A 27,532-nucleotide genomic window follows, 5' to 3' on the forward strand; every position below is an offset into this window, starting at 1 on the left:
CAAATGTGCCGCCATCTCGTGGTCCCTAACCCTAACACAATATATTTAATGTCTGAAATAATGTGGGTTCTACGGTCGATTTTCCTGAGTTTACGGGACGAAAAACCCGAGTTTCCGGGAGGAAAAACCCGTTTGCCCGTTCCAGAGATCGACTAACTCGGGAACCGGTCGAAAAAATGGCTTAGAAAAATTTCCTCTAGTCGCCGACTAGATTCGAAACCAAGTCTTCCTTCGTGCGGCCAAGCGCCGTGGTATGCAAACGCCACATCCACTGAGCTACACAGGTTCTACTTATAATATTGCTGTCAAAATCTTCAGTTGTTTTCTGCTGTTAATGACTCTTTTAGACAGTGGTTTTTGCTGTGCTGTACTGTTCCATTCGTTTTCGAAATATGGACAATGTTGCAAAAGTTTTACAGAATTCCACTCTCTTGGGCTGACTTTCTTCTAAATAGATAAATAACCATGAGAGTATCTTAGCCCATTGCTCCACCAAAATGGTAGTCAGTGCCAGTAGTAAAATTAGATATATTGACCATTCTCTATCTATCTATCTCTCCAACTAACTAACTGTTCTCACAGGTATCCTGTAGAGTTTCGATCGCGACTTCATGCTAGCCAGAGTAATCCGTTACTCCAGTTTTCTCAAACCACATTGATACAGACCTTGCACAATATATCATGGTGCATTCTTATAGCAATACTTAGCTGAATCATTTCAAAAGGCTATGAAAAATCATCCACAATAATGTAAATATGACCTTTAGTTTAATTTTTCTAGGCAATAAACTTAGTTCAAACCAAGAGAAGCATTTTCACATCATCACACTTAACAAAAGGATAATACACTGATAAGTAACATTCTTCTACCTCTCCCATACTAAACAACTGCATGATTTAAAGGTGATTAGTCGCTTACTGTGATTATTCACTTCGTATTACAGGTTTCCAAAAGTCTATTATCCAATCAAAGTGACTTCTGCACCACTCAAGTCGTACTCGAACATTATTTGGGGGATGATGTTCGGCACGTATGCAACAACTCTTTTGAAATGGAGGCTATATAGTTGACAACCAGAACTTAATGCTGGGTTATAACACTTTTCAACATTCTTCCCTTCAGCCAGTTTAGGTGTTTACTTGTCTTTTTTTTCCCCCTTAGATTTCTTTACGGCATTGAGTTTTTATCTTTACATGACACCACAGTTGATGTGGAATGTTCTGATTGCCATCCCTCGAACTGACGATGACTAATATGGCAGACTATGGTAATACTGCTGGTAGTTGCGTAACTTAAATTAAATTCGCACTCCAACTTGTAGTATTTTACAAAAGTATAGTAACTGGAGTATTACAAGCCCTTTCAAAATACCTTACTGTGCTACTGACAGCAGAGTTGTCAGTATTCAAGAAAAAATGCGATAGATTCTTTCGCATAACTTTTTTAGCATAGTGTATAAATGGTAAACACTATAAATATTTTCTGCGATTGTTTTATACATAAACCTTGCCAAACTCCGAAAACTGCTCTATCAGAACTTTTCAAAATTTCGCACAACAGCAACATGTTTTTATAGTCCATAGAGATTTATTCACTCCTTTAAAAAGACGTTTTTGCTAATTTTTTCTGTTTAAAAGTAAAATTTCACTTCCAGATGGATACAAATGATTTACAAGCATCGTGTCCTCTCCCTTCTCCCCTCGAAAAAATGTGCAACTGTTAGAAATCATTGACGGGGGATAACGAACAAAGATCTTGTATGCTGTTCAGTATATATTCAATAGAGAGAAAGAATTATTACAAAAAGTATAATATATGTAGGTATAGATGGATCAAGCAGGTTCATGGTCATATAATCAATTACTTCATATGAAATGTGGAAAATTACCAGTAAACTTGTCTCATGAAATAAGATCCATCTGGTTAAAAAAATAATATTTTATTGTAAACAGATAATAGACAATGCGGCATCAAACATTTGCGTGGATCCCAAGAAGCTGTGATAACAGATAACGAACTGTATAATTTAGACAAGATAGGCCAGGAGGTGGATTCTATAAATACAAAAGTTTCTTCTCCAAGGTTATCCGATCTTTGGTTATCCGATTATTGGTAAGCAACCATTTTACATTTTCTGTGTGTTTGTTTTAATTGAAAATCTACATTATTCAGAGAAAAGGATTGTTGGTGTTAGTCGACGATATAATTATTAGTATAGTATTATGTATAAATAATCCGCTAACCCCTTCTATTACATAACTTTCGGACAACTGTAGCAGCCGGCTCCACCCTTTGTAATTACCAGTGGTCAAATTCATGACTATTAATGATTTAAAGGCTTCGGGCTCGAGAGTGGGGCAGACAACTGCCACCGCATCGTGCTGTTTTCCTCAATCTTAACTCGTATTATTCTATGAAATAGTGTAAGTTCTACGATTGATTTTTCGGAGTTGTATGGTTAAAAAAATGCGCGCGCGCACAAAATACCTTTTTTTTTTTAACTATGCAATTCAGAAAAATCAACTTATTAATTTTATTATTTATTTTTAGGATTTTTTTTATTTTATTTTAGTAGTTTTGCCATTTTTCTTTTATTCTCGAACTCATGATCATCATAAGTTGGAAAATCCATAGAAACAGCGAAGGTCGATAAATATTTATTGTCTTCATAGCTCTTGAGTATCCAAATGTAGCACCTCCATATTGCTGTTGAGATGTCTTCGCGACATTTGCCCTTCGGTTGGAACGATTTATTGCGAAATATCTTTATAAGATATTTCGGAAAATCTTTATATAGCAATTAATAAATGCAATAGGGTAGATTGGATTCATATCCTTAGTTGCTTGCTATAATTTCAAACTCATTTCGATTATTACAATCGAACCCAAAATGGAACCAGTTTTTTTTTTTTAAGTTTTTTTATTATTATTAAGAGAGTGAACTTGATGTAGTGTTCTATTGTGTGTGTATGTGTGTGTGTGTGTGTGTCACGTATTTCGGAATTCATTTCCTATTAATTGTAGTAACTCTACTTGAACTTAAAGCTGTACAGCGGGATTGGAATGATGTTTTTAATTTAATTTTTTTTTTTAGGTACCTATCAAGAGGGAATTAATTCACCATGAAGGCTGTCATTGTTCTCGTAAGTATAGGAAATTCAATATTTGTAACTCATGAGTAAAACGGACATCAATATTTCAGCAGATAGCTGTAGCAGTCGCTCGCGGCGAGCGAGGCATTTTGCTTCCAGAATAGGTGTCGCAGTATAATAATAATAATAATAATAATAATAATAATAATAATAATAATAATAAACAAGCATGGAGATTAATGGAATTGGTAGTCAAGAAGACAAATTATGAATAGTTGCTTCAGCATGGAAATATCTTCGTTGGGTTCTGTTTTCAACATAACACTGCTGCTGACAAGTTAGGATTATTCAGTTTAGAGAAGTCCGAAAAAATATATAATATCCATGTGATAACAGTGCCGTTTTGTTATTTCGAAACACCGTTCTGCGCTCAATATATGATAACTTTTTTCTCGTAGTGTGTGTGCCGGGGGGGGGGGAGAAAAACCAGAAAGTTAGAGGGAGAGAAAAACCACGCCGTAAGATGACTAACCTACCTTTTAATTGAAAAGCTGTTATGAAGGTTCTTCGTGTCTATCGCTAGACTGAGCATAGACGGATTATACTTAATTATATTTATTTTAATTTGAAAAAAAAAAAATTGTGCTTAGAAATATCAGCTCTTTTTTTCAATCTTGTACGAAATGAATTCAGATATGTTGCCGCGGGAAAGAGCGAAAAATAAATTGCCTCTTTATTTTTTTTAAATGTTTCATTGCTTAATTTCAGGAAATATTTTATTTTATGAAATTCGATTATTAATTGTTTTAATAATTCGCTTGTTAATGAATACTAAATTGGTCATCGAGACGTTCTAGGTTTAATTTGGGAATCTGAGATACAACTGTAATGTAATATCGAACACTAAAACCGGGTAATGCTTTGAAAGAACTCCAGTATGTCTTCTAACAGCATCTTTATTTAGTTGCACTAAACGTGATTACACCAAAGCGTCCTTACGCAAACCACCACAGAAATTTAAACAAGCTATTGGAATCAGAAAACCGTTTCTGGAAATCTTGCACCATTTTGTATAAACAAAATGTCCTGAATAGTTATTCGTTCTTGTACGGATTAAATCACTGTCTGTGATAGCAGGAATTCCAATGTGTTCCTCAAAGAACAGCGCAACACTAAAGAAGGTTGAAAGGAAATAGCATTATACAATAAAATTCCGATGCACATTGGATGTTATAAGATGTTATAACATCCAATGTGCAATAAGATGTTAACCCAAATTATTGATGATTCTTGTAGGTTACGAAACACAGTTCCTTGATTCAAATGCTTTTAAAAGTTTATTGCCTTTATTTGTGAATGTTTTTCAATTTTTGCGGTATCCTCTGCGGGGTGTTTCGAACTTGTCCCTACGTCTTATGTTGAGCATACCGAACGAGTATTGCAGAAGTTTTTTTTTTTTTTTTGTTTGTTTGTTTTTAATATTCAAATCCTACCAACGAAAGACTCTTGAGTCTATAGTGTACTATTATTAGCAGTGCGGGGAAAATCAGGATCAGGAAACTGTTCTGAAATCCAAACACGGAACTTTTTTCAAGTCATTTCAGGTCTCCAGAAAGTGGGGTGATGATTTCATCGTCCTAGGTCCTCCCAATCAGAAAATGCTTATTCTTTTGATAGCATTGTCTACATACATATCACTGAACCTTATTAAATCTTTATAAGAGTTTTCCAATTGAGTAAGCTAGTCTCATGCGAAAATGGTGGGGTTTCTTCCCCAAAACTAAATGCAAAGAAGCAGAATTTAATTAGTAGGGGTCACCTCCACTCAGCTATTACGACTGCAGCAATTCTAATATGTTTAAAAATAAAACTGTATCCAGAATCTAGGGACTTTGGGTCACATATCCTTTAAAACTTGATGATTGGTGTCTTAAAATAACACATTTATGGACTGATCAACGTGACAAGAGCTGTCGTGTGCACGCAGTGACATGCTACAAAGAATTCAAAGGAGTCAGACTCAATATGTCACAACTCATGGATCGAAGTCAAATCACAAGAAACACCATAGTATTTGGTAGCGCTATTAACTGGCTATAATTGGCTATAATTTTTGCGTGTTTTCTGTTATTTTAATTATTATTTTTAAGAAAAGATAGCGTACACATGGCACCGATAAAGAAAAAAAATGGCGGCCAGGTCGCCATGTTTGTTTAAGAGTTTTGATGTAAACGAATTTATGCAATGTGCTGTCTGTGAGATGTATGCCTTGCGAAGAGCGGTGGGAGTCTGGTTAGAAAGTGATAGTGGAGTTAATATGTGTAAAAAGTGTAAAGAGAATGAGGACTTCAAGCGTGTTTCGTGTGTCGAGAGTGATATCGTTAACGATAGTCAGAATGTAGAAAATGGCGGTGTGCTAGAGAATTGCGTGGTAGTGCCAGATAGGTGTGAGAGCGTCGCCGAAAATGTAAATGAAGGTAGAAACACAGAAAGAATGGATGATTTGATCGATAATGAAAATGGTGAAAATGCGAGTAGCGAAATTGCCCATTTGAATGGTGCGATACACAGAGCCAAACGACAACTGGAGCGTATGCAAAAATGTGTGTTGAACGTACCGACAAATAACCGGCGGAAGTCTGTGACGGCAAAAAATAGAATGTACGTAAACGTCAATAAAATGAAGGAGCGAGTGCTGTATGGGGATTCGCTATTAAGAGGCGTAATAATTCAGAGTTTAACGAAGTCGTAGCAGCCGGGTGCCAACATAAAGGACGTCAGCGAATCTATTCGACTGCAAAAACAGAGGGTGAAAGAGATGATAATCGTGGCAGGAACGAATGATTTGCCAATGACTTTATGCGTGGGTTATGCATGGAGAGTGGAGTGGAATTTGTGGATGTGTGGAATGAGTTCGATGGGCGAAAGGACTTATATAAGATGGATGGGTTGCATTTGAATGGAATTGGTGTACAGAGACTTGAAAGAGTGTTGATGAATGATGTGGAAGTGGATGTACAGACTCAGGGAAACTAGATTTATTAAGGGGGGGGAGTAGATATGCAGACTTTAGGGGGGAAGTTAAGTGTATGAATGAGTATATTATGCCCGAGCGAGTACGACGGACAACAAATCAGAATGGGATAGTTAGTATAAGGCATCAAAGTAGGGATGGGACAAATGGGCTTCTGCGATTCATGTACACTAATGCCAGGAGTATTAGGAACAAGAATGAAGAGTTTTTGGCCATGGTTGGTACTTCCAGGCCACAGGTTGTCGGTATTAGTGAAACATGGCTGACAGAAGATGATAAAGCTAGTGGGATTGAATGCGACGGGTATAAAGCGTGTTCAGGAGTGACAGGGTGAATAAAAAGGGGGGAGGAGTGTTATTGATGATAGCTGATGAGCTTCAGCCAAGGAGTATAGAAGTTGAACTGCATGATGGGGAAAAAAGCACATTTGAGGCTGTTTGGTGTGAGATAGAATCTAGCAGAACAAAATATACAATTGGGTGCTGCTATAGACCGGGTGATGGAGTGGATGGTGGGGATAGTATGCATAAGCAAATAGAAGAAATGAATGGAAGGAGGGTAATTATTATTGGTGATTTCAATTATGGTAACATTGACTGGAAAGAGGAGAGGGCACATGGGAGGAAGGAATTGGATTTTATGCGGTTATTAAGGGACAACTATCTACGGCAACATGTATTGGAAAATACCAGGGGGAAGAGAGTGCTGGACCTAGTAATTGCAACCGAGAATGTGGCTGTAACGAACATGACCATGTTGCCACCAATTGGTGAGAGTGACCATAAGGTCATGACTTGGGAGGTGGCTAAAGGAGTCGAATTTACAATTAAGACAGGGTGCATGTGGAATTACCGGACTGGTAAGTATGACAAGCTTAGGTGTGTGCTTGGCTCAATGCCATAGCATGTAAAACTGCAAGGGCTGGATGTTGATAGTGCATGGAAGGTGGTTAAGAACTGTTTGCAGGAGGCAATGGTTTACTGTATACCAAGAGTCCGAATAATAAATTAAGTAGGGGTTAAATGGATGAATAACACTATTAAGCTTGAGCTGCAAAAAAAGAAACAATTGTGGAGGGAATTTAAGGAGAAGGGTGACCATCAGGCGCAGGAACAGTATAAAGCTCAGGCCAGGATGGTAACAAGGGTGGTAAGAAAAGCAAAAGCAGATTACGAAAGGAAATTGGCCACGCAGGCTAAAGAGAATCCCAAACAGTTTTTTCAATATGTTGCAAGTAAAAGGAAAAATGCTCATGGTAGAATGATCTTAAAAAATGCTGAGGGTAGGGAGGTAACCGAATCAGTCGATATTGTAGAATTACTGAGCGAGCACTTTGCAAGAGTATATCATCCAGGTGGTGACTTTGCAGGAATGGAAGAACCAACAGCTTATACTGGAATTGTGATGAATGAAGTAGAAGTAACTAGTCTATTACAGAACCTCAATGTCAATACATCTGTGGGATTGGATGGTATACCAGCTCGTGTCGTAAGTGAAGCGGCCAAAGAATTGTCAGTGCCCTTCACCATTTTGTTTAATTTGAGCCTCAGGACTGGGTCAGTTCCAAGGGGGTGGAAAGAGGGGAAAATAGTTCCACTGCACAAAGGTGGTTCCAAGGCTGCTGTTGAAAATTACCGGCAAATCAGCATAACAGGAATCATTATCAAGGTCTTAGAGAAAATAGTCAAGAGGAAAATACAAGATTGGATAGAAGAAAATGGGATACTGTATCGGGGACGGCATGGTTTTGTGAGGGGAAGGTCATGCCTCAGTAACTTGCTCACGTATTATAACACAGTGACGGCTGAACTGGTTAAGGGTAATGGGTTTACAGTGATTCTACTGGACCTTGCTAAGGCCTTTGACAAGATACCACATGGAATTCTAATCAGTAAATTGCAGCATATGGGAATGGACATAGGGTTGGTGAGATGGATAGGAGGGTGGTTGATGGAGAGATATCAGAGAGTGGTTTACTCAGGAGTAGAGTCCACAAGACGGCCTGTGACTAGTGGTGTGCCACAAGGATCTGTTCTTGGACCACTGCTGTTTAATTTGTTCATAAATGATATAGGAAAGGATCTGAGAGGAACAGTTCATTTGTTTGCGGATGATGCGAAGTTGGGTAGGGCAATAGTGAATGCAGATGACGTCAAAATTTTGCAGGATGATTTGGATAGATTGGAGGTCTGGGCTAGGGAGAATGGATGTCAATTTAATGTGGCAAAATGTAAGGTTATGCATTTTGGGGTGAAAAGATGGGAGGCAGTTTACTGCATTGGTGGAACCGTGCTCCAGGAAATTGATGAGGCACGAGATTTAGGAGTGTTGGTGGATAAGGAATTGAAATTTAGGGGACACATTGCAAAAGTGGCCAAATCAGCTCATCAAATCACTTGGTTGCTGAAGTCCAGTTTTTTTTTTCTGGTCTGATCTGGATTATAACTAAATGATTTCTTGTATTGCCAGACTTGTGCAATATAACTAATGGATCTGATTCTTGATTAACATTATCTTTAAAAATACCACGTAGTGGTGGACACGTTATATTTCTAAAATAAAGAGCCAAAAGGCTTCATTTCTGCGATGCAAAATTATACAAATTAAGTGGATATTAAATTTAACATCATTTCAAAGCCAAGTACAGAAACTATAAAAGTTTCGTGCGAAAAATTGACCAGAGAGCTTGCGGAGATACACCGCCGCCATACTACGAGTCGCCCTAGTCGGACGTTATAGGTGACGACGAACGCTGCCCAGACGTCCGTATGTTTGCATCCTATTGGTCCTTTTTGATAAGGTTTCACTAGTCTGAGAGCTGTTCCAAATTCAATGGTTTTCGTCAGAAACAGTGTTTAAGTAAAGGTCTCTCTCTCTCTCTCTCTCTCTCTCTATAAATTAGGCGATCCCCCAGACCATTCAAAACGAGTGACCGAAAGATCGTCCAACTCAGCGTTGGTTCCACTCAGTGACAGGCTCACCCCATCACTGAGCAGAACCGCTCATATTCCAAGGAAAAGCACCCACCGACACGGCCCCATACAGATCACTCCAGAAAGCACTTACCCCAGAGACTCAAAAAGCTCTCAGGCAAATTCCCCGAAATCTAATCCCCCCCCCCCCCTTAACCGGAGTAAAATTCCGGAAGCACCCTAAGAGAGCAAAAAAACTCAAACTCGAAGCGTCGGAGAGGTGTATTTTCCATAAGCGAACTCTCGGTCGGAGAGTAAAAGTATTTACTAAAACAAAGAGCTAAAAGGCTTCATTTCGGCGATGCAAAATTATAAACTTTTATAGTTTCTGTATTTGGCTTTGAAATGATATTGGATTTAATATCCACGTTATATTTCGCTTTTTCTTTACAAATTCTTATTTAGAGAAAGGCCTTATTCTTCGAGTCGATAACATTCAAACCAACTGGATGTGGATTCAAACCCTACTGTAAGCATAGATGTTTATCAATGTCTTTAGATGATGAGCTGACTTAGGAAGCGTGAAGAAAGTTCCGTGTAGAAAATGGCACGGAAAACAAATGGAAACTATCACTAAAAAAAAATAAATCTATTTCAGTAGCATCCTTCAAAACGAACTAAAATATCGTCTAAAACTGTTGCTTCGTAATTATAAATAGCATTTTCTTATTAAAAAAATTATTTTTTTTAGAATGCTCGTATTTTTTATTAATTAATTTTTATTAATTTTATTACTTTAATGCATTAAATTTGTTAATTTAATGCAGGGTTTGATTGCTTTATTTTCTTTAACATTTAGGTTGCAGTGGTGGTTGCTGTTTGCGCTCGAGGTAAGTATCGATTAAATTGATTATTTTATCTAAAAAACTTCCAACCAGTTCTGTCTGGATTTTTCTCCCTCCCCAAACATAAGCACCATGTGCTGTGGGGTGGAGAGAGTGAACTAGAGGTATAATTTTCGTGAATTTTTTTCGTCGTCAGTATTAAAATGGCTACGTTCATTTTCCTGATCGCGTTTTATTTGTTTAAATTTAAGCATTACCTCAATCTTGGAAATATTTCAAATATTAGATAAACAGTTGCCCAGTCGAGATAAATGATGGGAGTAATAAATGTTTCTTTCTTTCTTTTTAATTTTATACTCCGAGTGAATGAAACATCATTTATATTGTGTCAATCTAATACCATCTTTCTTTCAGAGATGAGTAAATGCGAAAAGCGCCGAAAAGACGAAGAGAATGTGAATGAAAATTTCAGACACAATTTTGAATGTGATGAAAATGGTGACTTCGTTTCGTACCACTGCAGGGGCAATTTATGTACATGTTTGGACGAAAAAGAAGGTGACATTTTGATACCGTATTCAACTCAATTGAAGAGATGCGACTGTTATCTTAAAAGACATAAAGCAAAGGGTAAGTTACCACGTGTTTTTATTGTTCAGTAATGTGTGTGTGTGTGTGAAGAGAATCGAGTCCGAGTAATAGCATTTAACATACAGAGGACACCATCCAATCCACGCTTGGACTGGAGTTTCGGCACACCCTGTGTGAAAGCGATGCCCATAATCCTTCACTTCCGCCCTTGCTGTGTTGGTTTCCCAATATTACGCTACCAATGTAATATGACACAACAAGTTAGTGACTCTGGGGCTGAAAAAAATCTCATCAAAATTCAATCCGCATATAACAATATAACAAAAGTACGCACGCCAGAAATCCTAAAAAAACAACAAAATTTCTTGAAAGAAAAATACGTCCACAACGACTTTACCAACATCTGAGTGACAACAACAGTGACAAGTACCGCTTTACATGCATCAAAATCCGATCGGATATTCTTTATCGAACCTTAAGCGATATTCTCCACAAGCACAGTTCACTGCGACTTTCCAAATTACATCATGCACGATGCCTTTCGTAAAACGAATGAGACTTTTTCATTTTTCATGCTTGATATTCCCTGACCAAAACCTGGAATGTTTTTTTTTGCAACTCTTGTTCAACCGATCAGAGCAAATCCTCACCCACCATAGCACGGATTACGTACAGTGCCTTCTCTGATCTTTTGCCAAAAGGAAATCAAAAATATTCAATATCCTGCCACTAAGAAGTCTTCAGTTAGAAATAGTATATCCCTCCAGTTTTATTAAAAGTTATGCTCCCACCCACTTTGTCTTCATACTCTCGACCTTAGACTCAAAGCCTCCCTCAGAATGCTTAGTCGTTCTCAAAAGTGGGCTAGCTGCTTAACAGATGATCTCCCCCCCTCCCACACACTCACTCAGTTATTAAGTTTCTCCAATCGATTTTCTATAAACGCTGTTTTTGCATTGTCTTTTTTATAGGTATTTCCATGGACGCTGCTCCACCGAACTTACCAACACCATTCCTTCACTTCCTAAACCCATATTTTCGACATCCCTTGTAGTATGATATATTCATATGTTACCGAGTGTTAGATAAATACTAACACTCGGTAATCTGTTGCAAGAATTCATTTAGTAATCACAGATCAGCTTCTCCTGGTATGTGTGTGTGTGTGTTATCAAATATCAATCAGTTACCAAACGTAATAATAACAGTAAACAAACAACAGTTCACAGTTAAAATTTGGCATAAACCAACTAGTCATGGATATCACCTCTAGTTCGAGTCATAGCACCTCCATCCTAACAAAACAACGGTATATTCGATCAATTCCTAAATGATCCCAATCATGAAAACATGCGTCCATCAGTAAGTACAAATCCTAACCTACGGATTCAAAACCAGATATTTCCCCAGAGTACTCATTAGCTAACCCAAGCAAGCAGCTAAATGAATGTTAAACACCAAAGAAATTAAATTTCCTTATATCATAAAACCTATTCAAAGCCAGCTTATCTTTAGATATCTCAATTAGTAGATCACCTTCAACATATATGGAAAAAAACAAAGATGCAAATATGTTGCCTCTGTTAAAAAAATTTCTCCATCTAATGCAACTCAGCGTTTGCCTGTTACCAGTAACACAAGGCTGTGACAACTCACACATTGGATTGTGTATGGGAAAACCACCTACCTCGAAACCTTAAGATCTGCTTATTTCCATCTGTGAAAAATAAAAATGTAAAACATTTTAAAAACACAAAAAATAAAAATACAAAAAAAAAAATATAAATTAAGTTAAAAAATAGAAAAAATCTTTAGCTCACCTACGGTTTTGCATGTACTATAGGACTATAAATTTTAGTCCTATAGATAGTATATACTAAACCGCGCATAAATAGCATACTATAGTTTTATCGTATGTACTATGGGAATATAGTATGTCCAATAGAAAAGTGGCATTCAACATTACCTTCCTGGGACACTTCCCTGTAAAAACCTACTTCGATGCTATCGCAACCTGGATTGCCCAATTACCGATATCTGTACGTTGGAACTATCTCCTCTCTCACACTCGACCATTTTAAAGCATAAGCTATGAATCCATCTTTAGAGCTGACAAGAATGATTCCATCATCATCATCTCATAAATACCCCTATTCCGATAATCTTCAAACGATGGCATAACTGAAAACTGTTACATGCTTCAAGACTGGCAAGCTCTTGTTCAACATGCTCTGCTGTAACTTCTCACATCAAATATTTAATATGAAGTTAGGTAAGACGTAAAATCTTTGAGTCTTGATGTATAGAAGAGCACTTCATTCATATTTTCTGTTTTTCGGTAACTAACTACACAAACATGCGACAACCACTTCACATTCATTTCGGGATTCAGTTTTTTCAGAGCCCTATTTCAAACTGGGAGAAATATCCACACACTATTACATCACTGCCACATTTAACAGAACCGCTTCTCGTCCCAGTTTCAAGTTGGATGATCGATGTTCATGACCATCTGTTATTCATTTCAGATAATTGAACCTGTTATGAATAGATCTGAAATGAATAAGAAGGAATCTTAAAATGGAAAAGAACCTCGACAGTTTTTAGTGGTGTAGTCGCTAGTTGCATAGGTCATTTCCTGATTTTATTTTCAAAGAAAAAATATTTGTGTCATCTTCGGGTGATTTACATCAAAATAATCTTATTAATAAGATTTGATTAATTATTAAACATGCTTTGTATTCCTACTGATTTAAACCAATTCCTTTTTTTTTTTTTTATTTTTAGTTTACATGGGAGAATTTGTTCCACGTTGCGATGCAAACGGTGACTACTCTGCCAAACAGTGCTGGGATTCATTTACTCCCGCCAATGGCACTTGCTGGTGTGCTGATAAGGATGGCAATCCAACATCCGAAGCCGCAAATGGTGCATCGGTTGAATGCAATAGATGGTAATAATCTCAAAAATGGAAATAAACTGATATGTTGATCACATTAAGAGTGTGTATCTGTTGTATTTATTTCGTCTCTCGTCTGTAAAAGAACCAAATACTGCATCCTCTAATGACATTTTTACAGTCTGTCGTTTTGAGTGTTAAAAAGGGATGGCTTGCATACTGGAATCCGTAATACCCAATATGATATTTATGGATAATGAGAAAAAGATGCACACTTAACTAACGAACTGACCGTTCCAATTTCCTTATTAATATAATTATAACGTAATTATAATATGTAATTATCATTATAATGTAACTGAGATCTCTGAACTGATAGCCTACATTTTTTTATCTTTAAATAGATTGAACTACAAAACGATAGTTTGCTATTTCACCAATAGATGGTGTCACGGTTTGGATGGTACTTGCCTTTAAAAATAGTTGCTCAGTTCCAATGAAAACTGAGATTATAGATATGGTTTTTAAAGCGTACATTAATGATTTTTCCGTATCCCTTACTGCTTGAGTCCCCCAAGACTTCAAGAAAAAAAAAGCACTAATAGTTACCGTAAAATATCCCAAGAATGTGATATGGTTGTTATTCATAATGAAAACTTATTAAACTTATTCAGAATGAAAATGAATTTCAAGGGAGTGGTGTAATTTACATTACATCAGTCTCACAAAACAGACAAATCGGCCCAAAGAAAATACGCAATTAATAGACATAAAGAACTGGCTTCATAGCCTTAGTTTCTTCGACCGTAAATCCATATAAGCAGTCGACTAAGAAGGGCGTGATCATAAAGCTTGCTTTAGGAAATAAAGCGATGAGAAAAATTCAAATATTTCATTAGTTTCCAACTTCAAATGTGAAGTACCATTTGGAGACATTTATCAATGAGTAAAACGGATGAAAATGTGACGAAGATCATACACCTCAACCACAGAGTGATTGAGGTGTATGATCTTCGTTCGATATAAGAACAGACACACTATTCGCAAGTCAACTAATGATTTGTAAATTCCATTTGGATCAAATCAAATTATTTTTACATAAAACTAGACATGCGATAGATTGCAACAGATGCTCCTGTTGTGCAAATCTTTATCTATGAAAGGTGGGACCTGTGAATTAAATCGTAAAGGATACTTCGAACGGGATAGCATCTCAAAGAGTAAAAATATCTCGTGATTCTACCATAAATAAGATATGGAATAAATAGTTAATCTACTAACTATGTCCATTAAAATTTCTGCAAGATCATACTACCAGAAAATAAAACGAATATGTTTTTTATACGTAACAAAAATAGACCACATTTAGTTAGACATTCAACTCTTTCTCATAGAAATGTTATTTTCTATTTGACATCTTTATTGGGCATACTGTATAAGAAAAATTCAGAGTCAACTGACCATTGTATCTATTTGAAAAAAAACTCTTCATGATACTGCCCATTCTATCCTCCCTCCCTTTTAATTACCATGATTCTCCCCGTCTGTTAGGGATTTTCCCAAATTTTGACCCCGTAGGAGTCTTATGAGTTAAGACTAATGCACGGATAATTTCTAATGTTTTCCGTGCTCGGAGAAAAAATAAACGTTCATAAGTTAGATTACCCTAAAGATCAACTGATATTCTAGCAAGCTAGAGACTAATAAATATGTCGAGATAAAGCTGAAGAACTCTTATCAGCAAATCGCATCACAAGGGGGAATTCCATTTAGGTAAGGTAGAAGCAGAGTTTAATTATAGACTCATAACCGCTTAACATTGTCTTTCCTCCCTCCCACTTATTTTTTCTTTTATCGTTATAGATAGATGTAAGACCTTGAACTACAGCTTTATATGTTTACAACAAATTTTCGATGAAAGACAAGAGGCAATGGAGTATTATGATAGCGGACATCCATCTTTACTTTGGCTTCAATGGAAAATGCGACTGTATGAAGAAACAAATATTTTCTATTAGGTTGGTGTTTGGGCTACGCTGATTCAAATGTAATTATTAAAATCAGCCAGTAATTATTAAAAGCAACCCTTTTAAAGTGCTAAAATTGTAATCACGATGCTATTTGCACTTATTATTTATCATAAATGCTGCAGAACCTAATGGTTGATTCCTACTTAATGGATTCGAAATAGGAGATATTATCCTTCCAGTGATGTTACATTAGACACTAAAAGAGAAATGGAATACTTTTAAGAAATCATTTCATTTTACTTATTTCTATTGTTTTTATAACCTATAAAAACAATAGAAATATTGTTTTTATTTCTATTAATCCGTTATCGGTAATATGAACTATGAAACCAAATAATGATCCAGAATTAGCACTAAATAATTTACTAAATGTATCAGTTTACATAAATACTCCTTCCTAGCAATTAAAACGGCAGACCCGACTGTAATAACGAGATACTTATCCTTATTTTCCACCTCTTCACTTGCTGAGGTTGGATTCTAATCTTTAGGTGGGAGATGAATCTCATCTTCAGATGTGAAATTACCATCCCGCTAATATATGGAAACCTGAAATGGGCTTAAAAAGGTCCATGTTTGGTCTCTAGAGCAGGGCTTTCGGAGTATTTACCCACAGTATTCATGTCCAATATGTTTAATTTTCAATGATGGATTCAGATAGAAAAAAAAAAAAACCCGTACATAATTCAAATCTAATCCAAAGAAAGCATATTTATGGGTTACTTAATAATCCATAAATATGCTTTCGGTGAGATGCAGAAAATATTTATGCATTAAGTAGCTGAGAAGACATGATTTTTTTTCTTTTTTTTTTCCGAATAGATCCTAGCTAGACATTCACAGAGAATGAAAATGAAAAAAAAAAATATTCAAGTTTTCAGGGATTGAATTGCCTGAGATAAATGAAAATTATCATATTTTACCTATACGTATTACTGTGTTTTTTCACCCAAATAGATTTTTAACACATTTATACATAAATTGGTTTTATTATAAATATTTGCAATTATTTATTGCAAACTTACAATTAGGGCTGTGAGCCGCCATAGTTAGTCTGTAACGATAATACTTGTTGGGTAAGATCCACGAACCCCCTTCTAGAACGAGTACAACCTTTCTAAGACTTTTCAATAAAGATCACTGGCCTCACACAGAGGCAAAAGGATTTTTACTCCCTAAAAGAACTTAGCTTTACATTAGCAAACCAGCCAGAGAACACACACATGCTTATTCACATACACTTGTGTTAACTGATTTAATCCCTAATTTTCGCCTCATAACCGACCTAATTTGCTTTTTTTCATTAACCAAACAACAAGCATAATTATTGTCCTTTTTTGTTTTGTGGATTTGTTCTAAAAATCAGAAGCGTTGTGCTTATAAAATATTGCTTATAATTTTCTTGATGTCATTGCAACCAAAATAATAGAAAAATTGTCGTCATCTACTCAGTCATTCGGATCATGATTTTCCAAAGGCAGTTGAAAGTTGCGGGAAAAAAATTTTAAAAGAAATGAAACGAAGATCCATCAGGAAGGCAAGCCACCATTTACTTCGTAATCCCTAATGTCTGCAGTAAACAAAGGCCAACACTTTGTAATTAACCATTCAAAACTTACCAAGAATTACCGACAGAGAGTGACGAGTTTAATTTTATTAGTGAGCTTAACTAAACAAAGTTCTGCGTAGAAGGAAGTAACTACTCAAAATGGACAGCTTTAATAGCAAGAATATGGCAACCCAAGCACGTATATCGATCTAATTAGACTTTTATTTCGACCTTCGCCATAACGTTAAGGCTCCGTAAACAGATTTTAATTATCTATGATCGAGATACTGTTTTTTGATCAGCAAAGCATATTGAGAATCCGAAAACATATTGAGTTACTCAGATACTGGAGAGGAAAGAGTCATCTGTCATAAGTCACTCCTGGATTCTTGTATTTAATTTAGATAAGAAGAGTATCGTATCTACAGCTTAGTCGGTTTCGACGAAGTCCTTTGGAAGGAAAGATCTAGGTTCGAATCCCAACTAGGTATCTTTTTGAGGACTTTTCCACTGTCTCATGCAGATGCGAGGTTTTCTACTTCCAGAAAGTAAGGTGTTTCGTCCCGCAACCTAACTTGCTAGGAGAATAAAAGATTTACATACAAGAATATATATTTAGGCATAACAGTAAACTATTTAATTCTAAATTTATGTTACAAAGACCAATCTTAGCAGGTCGTGGGCCTTAAGTACGTAAGTACCGTGGATCATTCCTATTATTAATTTAAATAAAGGGTTACAATAGATGTGTGAAGACTGGTGGTGGTCATCCATGATTAAATCTTCGGTCATAGATTCTTGTACAAAAAGTTATGTAGCTCAAAATGCACAAACTTAATCTTTTTAATAATAAGGAAAAGCACTATTATAGTAAAAATTGGGATTGAGAAAAAGTTGAATGGTGAGTTTAAAGGGCTACTAAAATCCCTACCTAAAATTCTACTGTTAATTAAAAAATATATAAATAAAAAGTGGTGTATTGCAATTTAGCATTGTCCTATATTGTCAAGTGTCGTCTCCATCCAGGAGATTGACTATTATGGATCTCTACGTGAGATCCATAATGGGCAGTAGAAAGATAAGATGGTGATGCTCTAATCTATCTGTGGATCTGTGTGTTCACGGGCCAGTTTGCGAAAGTTTCCGGAAGGGAAAAACTTCCATCTCGGTATGAGACTGGCTAACTCACTATTTGATTGAAAACACCTGATAGAGTTCTTCTCGACATAGATAGAATATAGCTAGGTCTTCCCAACCAAAGGGCTCGTCCATACCAATTGAGCTACCAAGGCTCAATTTAGCATCAAGAACATTCTTAAGCTAAAAAAAAAAATAATAATATGATCAACTGGTAAAGAGACCTACACTGGAGTAGTCCTATCCAAATACAAAATTTTCATTTTCCTCTGTCTTGTTCTCGCTACGACTACATCGATTCTTCCTTCATTCGTTCTTTCTCAGTAATAAACACTTCTGCTTTGAGATTGCATCCCAACCTTTTTAAACAGAGGAGGATGATTTCTACTAGCAAAACTCCATAACAATCAATGAGACTCGGAAAGGAAAATTGTTGTCACCTGTGGTGAGTTTGAAAGCTGTATCATTGATTATTCTTTCTTTCTTTTTTTTTTTTTTTTCGTTGTTTCGACTACAAGAACGATGTCTTCCTTTTTGATTACCAAATAGTTACAAATCTGGGTTTCTCTGTGATTTATTATATTGTCCATAGGTAGCGCTGACTCTCGCCATTCAGTAGTTCTGATTTCGTTGTGTTGTAGCCTAGTGTTTGAGTTCGTTTGTTATGCCGTTAATCGCGAAGTTTCTCAAATATGTGTATAAAAAAAGATAACTTCCATTGTCGATAGTTAATGTGGCAAGACGATGAACTTAGTAATTATATTAGCTAAATGAACCAGATAGGAACAATTAAACGGGATGTGGTTGCATACAGGTTGCCCTTATTAATTAGTAAAGTGGTGATAAAGATTGTTGTTAAAGATCACGTTTTCCTATTTAACGATGTTTCATCAGCAAGGTTTCGTTCGGGATATAGAAATGCTAATGTGGAATGAAAAGTGAAAAAAAGGTAATGCAGTTTAGTTTTTTTGCCAGTAATAATATTTTATAAGAGAACTGGGTTTTTAACAGCAAGCTTTTGACCTAGGGGTTTCTTTAAACATAAAAGAAATATATACGAAATTGATTTGTTTGCTTTTCAATATTAATGTTTTACCCCCCCCCCCTACACAGTATTTTGGGATACTCCGTAAAATGAATTTGTCATAATACACTTATGAAGGGGAAATACCGTATTGCTTCAACAACTGCTTAACTGAAAATAGTTATTTTCGTTCAATATCTAAAATGTGCTATCACTAAATTTTTAAAGTATGTTTGAATCCGAAACTATCCTTGTATAAAAAGGGCTTATAACTGTGTATGTCTTGCTACTTGTACTTAATTTGTTTCAATGAAGCATGACTAACTAGACAGTCTTTTTGCGGTTGTAAATTCGGCGCTCGTAGATCTGTCGTTCTCGAACTGCAGTTTACGAAACACATTTTTTCTGAAGGGTGGGGAGGAGGAAGAGGAGAACGACGAAGAAATTCTTCAAAAAAAAAAAAAAAAAGAGTATTATTTCAAAATAGAACCTTAAATTTCTTATAGCACATAGTGCATTTTAATTTTTAAAGTGGATAGTATTAGCTTCAGTTATTTTTCCATTTTGCCTATTCATAACTGATCTTGCCTCTGTTATGCAAACTACCCAAACATAACTGGAATTGATTTTATTTTCGTGTCTAGTTGTGATCACATTTATACGCTGAAGTGCTCTTGACTTATCCCCGATATAAGAATTATATATATATAATATTACATAATCCTATATTTATTTTTTAGGAAAGATATCTCCAGAGTTTCAACATTTTATGAATGGTGTTCCGAGCAGTGGCGGCTCGTGGCTTAAAATCGTGGGGGTGCTGCCACTTTCGAAATATACATACACATTGTAAGTACAGTGTATATGTGTTTGGATAAAATATCAAATTATAGTAAAAATTTAAAAAAAAATAAACATGAAAAAATATTGTTCATTATCGATAAAATTATACACTTTGGCATAATTCAAAATTACTTAAAAATAAAATATATTCTTGTTTTGTTCATGAAAAAATATTTATTATCGATAAAATTATACAGTTTAGTATAATTCAAAATTACTATAACAAATGTTATGTCTTTAATTGTAATGTCCAAATATTTAAAGAGACGGAGTAAACACTATAAGCACTACGAACACTCTACTACTGGCGCAAACTGCATATAAACAACCGTGGAACTGCGCGACGGACAGTGCTGCATTACGCTAATAGCTCGCATCTCACTATGAAGTGCATATGCTTGCGCGCGTAGCAAATACTAGCAATATGACACTGTGGAAAACACAGTGCCGCTAGCGTCCTTCGCCCTCCTAAGTGCTACAAGATGGATTTTTACTATTTTTTTTTTTACAAAATAAGAGGATTATATAGGATTGTTAATGATAAAATTAAATATCACAAGCAAATATAAATAAATTAATAAATATATTTATATATCGAGAAAAATTGGGGGTGGCGCAGTGCACGAGTCGCCCCTGGTTCCGAGTATACCGAACTTCGAGATCGATCACTGTAGATACAAAAGTGGATCATCGCCCATTTGTAGAGAATGGAATGGTGCTGGGAATAAGCTCTCTTGCATCACGATTTTTTTAACCTCCTTGTTCCATAAAGGGAACCAGAAGGAGTACCTGCAAGGCAATGGGGACCTCAAGTTTAATGTTTGGGTGTGTGGGAATCCCCTGCTCAAATACCACGTAAGGGAGGGCATGATATTGAGCCGTTGTGAACTTTATTACAGTGGAGAAGGAAAAAGATTCATCTCTTGTTTACACTAAACTACAGAATGGTGCTTGGATGATTCTCATTTAGTAGTGAACCTTCAGAAGAACCTTGAGTTTCTTGTAGAGATTAACTACTAATTGGTAGTACAGATAACATCTGCAATAGATAAGGTAGTCAGGAATGTTACTACTATTAGTTTTGCAAGTAGGTGCGTTCCAGGAATAGAAGACACCCGTCAATTATAACTAATGTTTCTATTCTGTTTCGTGTGTATTTATGCAAGGATCATGGGCCTCACAAGGTCGGTTAGCGGAACTCCGTTATAATTACGTTTTATTCTGCATAAAACATCATCTTGATCCCCTCTACTTCCTCCTTGGGTGGGGACTCCTATGGAGAGCACAGAAAGCAAGTGGTTTTTGCAACAATAATAATAATAATAATAAAATTCCTGGGTAGCGAAGTGAGACTATAAGAAGACGTAATATTATAAATTTTATTGTATTTGTTATAAATATAATAAAAATTTGAAAATGAGTGAGGTATTTACAGAATTAATAGCATACAGATAATAATATATTCAGGATAAGATGTGCAGAAAATGGACTATTTTAACATTCATTTAAATGTCAATTGAAATAAGTGTTAAAAGAATAGTCCGTTCTGCAATGTCAAATATTACCCAAAAAACCTGAACTAAATAATTTTGTAATTTTATTATTTATTTAAATTTTTTTACAGAATTTTTTACCGAATTGAATATTTACAGAAATGTTTAATATTTCTGTAAAACTATAGTCCTTTTTTTTCCAGCCCATGCACTACACGTGCCTGAAAGTTATGAGTTCCGTATTTGATTCATCATATCAAGAATACTAAAACATTGCGATATACTGGTTTTTTTTTTTCTCTTTTCCCTCATAGAATACGAGAACTTGTTTCATCTTTTCACAGCCTTGACCTGGAAGAATCTTTGATTGTCTGTACTTTATTCTCATGAATAATTTTTTGCTTTTCTTGTGCGATTAAAAGAAAACGTCACTTTCGAGATAAAATACGTCGCGTATATTTTGACAGCTTATAATGCAATCTGTTGCGCGTTTGGTGTTAGTAAATTACAATTAGAAACATCACTATAGCAACAGTAACAATACGCCGCATGTGGAATATAGAGGGAGCAAAAGGGTAGACGCTGTTGTGCATTTTAATATTTTTGTCGCTTCTTCTTTCTCTGGTAGACGATTGGGATAGGATATCTAGAATGAAATAATGCGTGAAAAGTACTTCGAAGTTAAGAAGCACATACAGTTTAGAAATGTGCTAGACAGGAAACTAACCGAAGTTAAGAATCTTCACTTACGTATTATCATCTTCTCGTTAAGTTGATACGATAGCCGAATTATCAGAAATATTTCTGCGGTTTTACCCTATAAATTTAGAGGTAATTTTTTATAGTTTTTATAGCAATCAAATAGCGCCATTAATTAAAAGTTAACGTTAATTAACTTTTAATGTTAACACACTAAACCAATCTTACCATCAGCACATATGAAAATTATATAAACATATTCTTCAGCTTTTGGGTATCTCTAGCTATTTCAGTTAACAACCAACAATTTCCAATTGGTTGACTTGAAAACACGAGTTTTTAATTTATTATTTCAATGAGCAAACTAGCCGAAGCCACCGGTCTTGGCGGATATTCACTGTTATTTGTGATATAAATCAGATATTTCTGAATACCATTACAGTGTACGATCGCTATGTATGCTCCATCTGAGGACTGGCTGCTCTTGAGAATACGACGAAAGAATTCTAGCTGGAGCAACCGAATGTTTTATTGATGGAATTTTTGTTCATGCTAATTGACTGCAATCACTACCAAAAGCTGTTGACATTCTGCAGTCATTTCAAGAGATTGATAAAAATGAATTTAAAAAAATAACCAGAGGCGGGCTGGCATCCACATCTATTTGAAAGGAAAGAAAAACTCATTAGGAGATTGTCAGATGTATCTGACAAAATTTCAGAATTATCAAAATTTGAAAGCCATGGTGACTGGAAATGAATAATACGGTTGAATCATAAAAGGAAATTTTGAGGTAGAGAGGATCGAAAAAGGGAATTCAAGGTTCGACATTTTCCGGCACGGGATATTATTAATGTTAAGAGAGACCTCCAGGGAGTCAGAGACTCATCGAGGGAGGCCACATACTACATACACCAGCTATCCTATCCTTGACCTTTTGTTGTTGCTTTGTGAAAAGAGACTAATTATTTGTGGTTGTCATTCATGGATGGTCATGGACAAGGGTTAAAAAGAGTAAGGACATGCCTGATAGGGATAAAAGATTGAATCTCCCACACAGAGAGCACTTTACTTGTATTCATGAATAGCCTTCGGACTTCCTCCAGGAACAATTCGACAGAGGAAGGAGATTATGGACAGGAATATGATCAGTTACTATCGACTTCAATCCTGTGTGCGGTATCACAACAACTACACTGCTGTATCTTCGAATGGAAGATGTTATGACTCTGTAATATGTGATTAACACTTCCTTGAACGATCACCCGCACTTTCCTGTAAGAAGAGTGAAAGAACGAAATCGAAATCCTGTTCTGGGAGACCATCATTAGTCAACAACCACTCTAGGACTTCAGCACACAAGGCTATGTTTCAGTGGGCGATGAACGTCGTCGATTACAAAGAAATTTTTGTATGAATTAAGTTAAGGAGAATAATAAATCCCGTATTTTTTTATTTTACAGCCGGGTACGAAACTCGGAGATCGAAATCTAAGAGTTTCAAGCCGAAGAACTATCGGCGAGTCCAAACGTAATCCATCACTTGGGTAGTACGACACTAGGCAACTCGTGTCAAAGGTGGAGCAAGCTCCGTCACTATCCTTAATATTTTCTCATAATGTAAAACACAACTCCTAGGAGATGTTTTACATTATGAGGGGAGGTCACTACCCAGACCGGTTTCGACCTTTATTGAGGTCTCATCAGTGAGTAGGTAGACCTTTTGGCTCTTTATCGTAGTAAATTTTTGTATGGTTAGTATTAAGGGGTCTTCTTAGCGGATATCGATCATTGCCTTTAGTTGGAAATATCTGGAAAGGGTTCGATTCGAATCATCTTGCGGGCAAAGAACCTTTATCAGGGTTTTAAAACTGAAGGTTAGTTAGCCGGTCTCCTATTAGAAGTGACGGAGCTTTCATTCCGTAAAATAGGCGAACTGGCTAGTAGAACACACGTATTTAACAGCCATGCAGTCATTGCAAATATAGTTACATTTCTATAATTAATATATATTGAAAATCACAATTGGCCATAAACAAGCCATTGCCCAAAACGGATGATGAGCATAAAATACAATAAGGAGGATCAAATACTGTTTTTAAATACAAACCACAAGGAACACCAAATAAACATAGCGAATGTTTTTCTTTTTTTATGGTATGTAATCCTTAAAAATATTTTTAGAAACTTTCATTAAAAGTACATTTCCTTAAGTTTAGCCTTCAACGACCTTTTTTATTACTTTAAACTGTATTCCTCGGATATTCAATTTTTGGGAAAATGTCAAAAACATCTCTGATTCAACTTATTCATTCTGTTATCAATTTTTAAACTTTAATCACGTGGCCTCTTTTTTTTTTTGTTTTATCTGTGAGGTTACGATCTAAAAATGAAAAATCGAACTCTTTCCGGATATTAATCTGGTCGCTGTTATGTGCACTTTCTCCAGCATATTAATATTAATCTCTCCTTTCTTAGCTAGTGATTCCGAGCTTGAATATAGTACCTAAGTAAGGCATGATCTCTGGAAGGAAGGAATGAGATCTTCAAATCGCTCGAGATTGTAAAAGGCAGAGGAGCGATTGGAATTTACTTCAATTTTTTTCGTAATAACATTTCAACCAAGTTTTAATTTGTATCATAATGTAATATACGTGCCTACAAACACACACTCACTCACTCAGGTAGATGTGATTTTTTTTTTTTTTTTTATATACGAATGAAAATTTCGATTTAATTTCTTTCTCTTTGTAGTTCTGATTTCTTTAGGTGAACGCTCGTCTCAACCGTGAATCCAGCATCTAACTAACAAAATTCCTAAAAGTTAACGAAAGAATTTGATTAACTTTTCACTTGAAAATTGTTGAAAATCAAACTTATTGATAAAAATAATGTCTTTGTTAATCAACCTATTTAATCAATTTGTACGATGCAAGTATGAAAACATCAAGATTAACGAAAATGGAAGAAAAATTTTGAATATTCACAAACAAATGGCTTTAAATTTCTTTCACTTCCTTTTTATATTTATTTAAAATTTTCAAATTGATTTTAAATAATTCTGATTTTTTTGTTTTTACACGTTTTCGGCATTTGTGCTGTTTATGGTTTATTTTTCCTCTCATTAAATAATATTCACAACAATAGCTCACAACTGGGGAGGGGGGTATACCACTTTACCGCCATCTACACGTCACACGCATAATCTCTGCTTACAGACATTAATGATTCACTGCTATGTTGTCGCTTCGTTTTCCTTAACACTTGTGTAATGTAATTTTATTATACAAATACAGAAACGCATAAAGTTGAAAGGAAGCGTTTCATTTGGTAAATGAGTATTGCGTATAAACTTTTAAATACACCTTTTAGTTTTTAAAGACGACAACATGGTGAAGTAAGCAGCACTTAATGGGATTCCTGGTAGGAATTAGAAAACAATGTCGCAATCATTACCAGGTATTTAAGTGGCACGCTTCAGATAATTACAGTATTGACTAAAAATATTGTGCTGACAGAGCAGTGTACGAATGCTGTTGAGAATTAATTAGTGTCTTAAAGCTGTTTCCTCTCCCTCTTTCCTCAGTAAAATTTATACAAATGCCCTTCTTTTGGTTTCATAGACCGTAAGTGGTTATTTATTTTTAATTAGCCGTTCTAGCTACACCAAAAAAAAAAATAAATACATACATACACACGTTTATATAAGTGAAGGCAAAGACAATCGATTTTATGTGGGAGTGGGTAATCCAGAACTCAATCCCTCTTTATGTGTGTGCGCGCGCGCGTGATCTCAATCAGTAAATGGGATTTCACCCTAAGTAGTACAGTATGTCGGACTAGTTGTTTTGGATTTGCGATCGAAGCAATAAGACTGTTCCACGCATTTACCATCCTCCAAGCAAAAAGTCTAATTCTCACACTCTTGCTAACACCACTCTTACACAATTTCCATGGATGATCCCTAGTTACCCTTCTTGCTATGTACTGAAAACGTGACTTCAGTATCAATTCTATAAAACACCTTTAATAACATATGCTTCTATTGCCTCCTCTTTTTCTTCTATCCGCCAATTTTGGAAGCGCACGGACCGTCAATCTATTTTCATATGTGGCAATCAATAGACCTCCCACAAACTTTGCTTTCCCTGGATCCTCTCCACCACTCCTACATCTCTGCTCTGGATGTTCAGATCAAATGGCCGTATTAGAATCTTAAAAATGAGGAAAATATCTTCTCTATCTCTGCTTGTTAGTGTGTTTTTCAGCAACCATGTAATCTGATGTGCTGTTTTTCTACCTTCGCAATGTTCTTCTACTGAAAAACAGATTCACAGCTTGTGATCTCTTCTTCCCAAAGTGCATCACATTAAACCGGTAGTCCATTATCTTTGCCCAGTACTGCTAGTCTCTACTTTTCCTGCAGGATCTCTTCATTTACCGCGGCTTTTACCAGTTTAGCATCATTAAAAAACAACTGAATATTTCCTGTCACATCGTTTCCTACATCACGTTACAAAATTAACAACAGAAGACCAAGTACTGAGCCCAAAGGTAGTCCGTATGAGGCACGAACCCATGACCTTAGCACCAGAGAATAATTGTTAGCCTTTCTGCATTACAGCATCCTGCAATATGACACTTTAAGAATAATTAATAACACTAATTATTAAAAGAATATTTTAGTTAATGGGACATCTACTCTTCAACTGACAGGTTACGAGTTCGAATGCTGTCGTGAACATGCCTTTAAATGGGAGATGTAGTTCATCTCCAGGTGTGAGATCATCGTCCCGTATCGGAGGCCTGAAGAGGTTGAAAAGTTCCATGTTTAGTATCTAGAACATAGTTTCTGAATGACATAAAGGAATATATTCGAAAAAAAAATATTAAAAAACCCCTTAAAACTGTGTTTCACAATCTCTCTTGCCTAGAAGAAATGGGATTTTTTTTTTTAGCTGCGGTATTGCCCTGTCTAAAAAGGGCCCGTTTTTAAAAATTAACATAAAATTTCACCGCCACAAATTCAGAGCTTTCCACAAGCCTATGAAAAACATGATTAAAACATCCAAAACCAATAAAATAGAAATAAGACCTCTTCCTTTTCTAGGGATTATATAGAACTGCGCAAATACCTTGCCTCTATGTTCTGAAACGTGAAGTAATTTTTTTCTTTGTTCAAAATAGATTACATAAAGAATGATCATCCTTAAAAAATTACTTTTTTCTTTCTTTCACATGCAATGAGGAATCATTTGGCGTAGCGTCTTAGATTACATTTTCACATCATTAACTATTGCGTAATCGTGTGTAGAGCGTTTGTTGAAGAGCAAACGCTCTACACACGATTGTTTTTGAGATTAATTGAATTTATTCTTACATCA

The 27,532-nt window shown here is 35.8% G+C and overlaps 1 protein-coding gene across 1 annotated transcript; it reads left to right on the top strand.

Annotated features, from left to right (window-relative positions):
* Window positions 1-2,091: 2,091 nt before the first annotated feature.
* Window positions 2,092-13,475, top strand: LOC150100990 (U24-ctenitoxin-Pn1a-like). Its single transcript, XM_090402019.1, has 5 exons — window positions 2,092-2,113; window positions 3,096-3,144; window positions 9,899-9,929; window positions 10,299-10,514; window positions 13,263-13,475. Exons 2-5 carry the CDS (start codon window positions 3,124-3,126, stop codon window positions 13,430-13,432), a joined length of 438 nt encoding a protein of 145 aa, XP_090258145.1. The 5' UTR covers window positions 2,092-2,113; window positions 3,096-3,123; the 3' UTR covers window positions 13,433-13,475.
* The last annotated feature ends 14,057 nt before the right edge of the window (window positions 13,476-27,532 follow it).

This window comes from Typopeltis vanoorti, chromosome 12, assembly GCF_054136105.1.
Source record: "Typopeltis vanoorti isolate ZY-2024b chromosome 12, IOZ_Tvanoo_1.0, whole genome shotgun sequence".
In the NCBI taxonomy this organism is placed as follows: domain Eukaryota; kingdom Metazoa; phylum Arthropoda; class Arachnida; order Uropygi; family Thelyphonidae; genus Typopeltis; species Typopeltis vanoorti.

Coding starts and splice junctions, on each gene's coding strand:
- LOC150100990 (XM_090402019.1), top strand. CDS start 3,124: ATGAAGGCTGTCATTGTTCTC. Junction 9,930..10,298: donor GGTTGCTGTTTGCGCTCGAG/GTAAGTATCGAT, acceptor TCTTTCTTTCAG/AGATGAGTAAATGCGAAAAG. Junction 10,515..13,262: donor TAAAAGACATAAAGCAAAGG/GTAAGTTACCAC, acceptor TTTTATTTTTAG/TTTACATGGGAGAATTTGTT.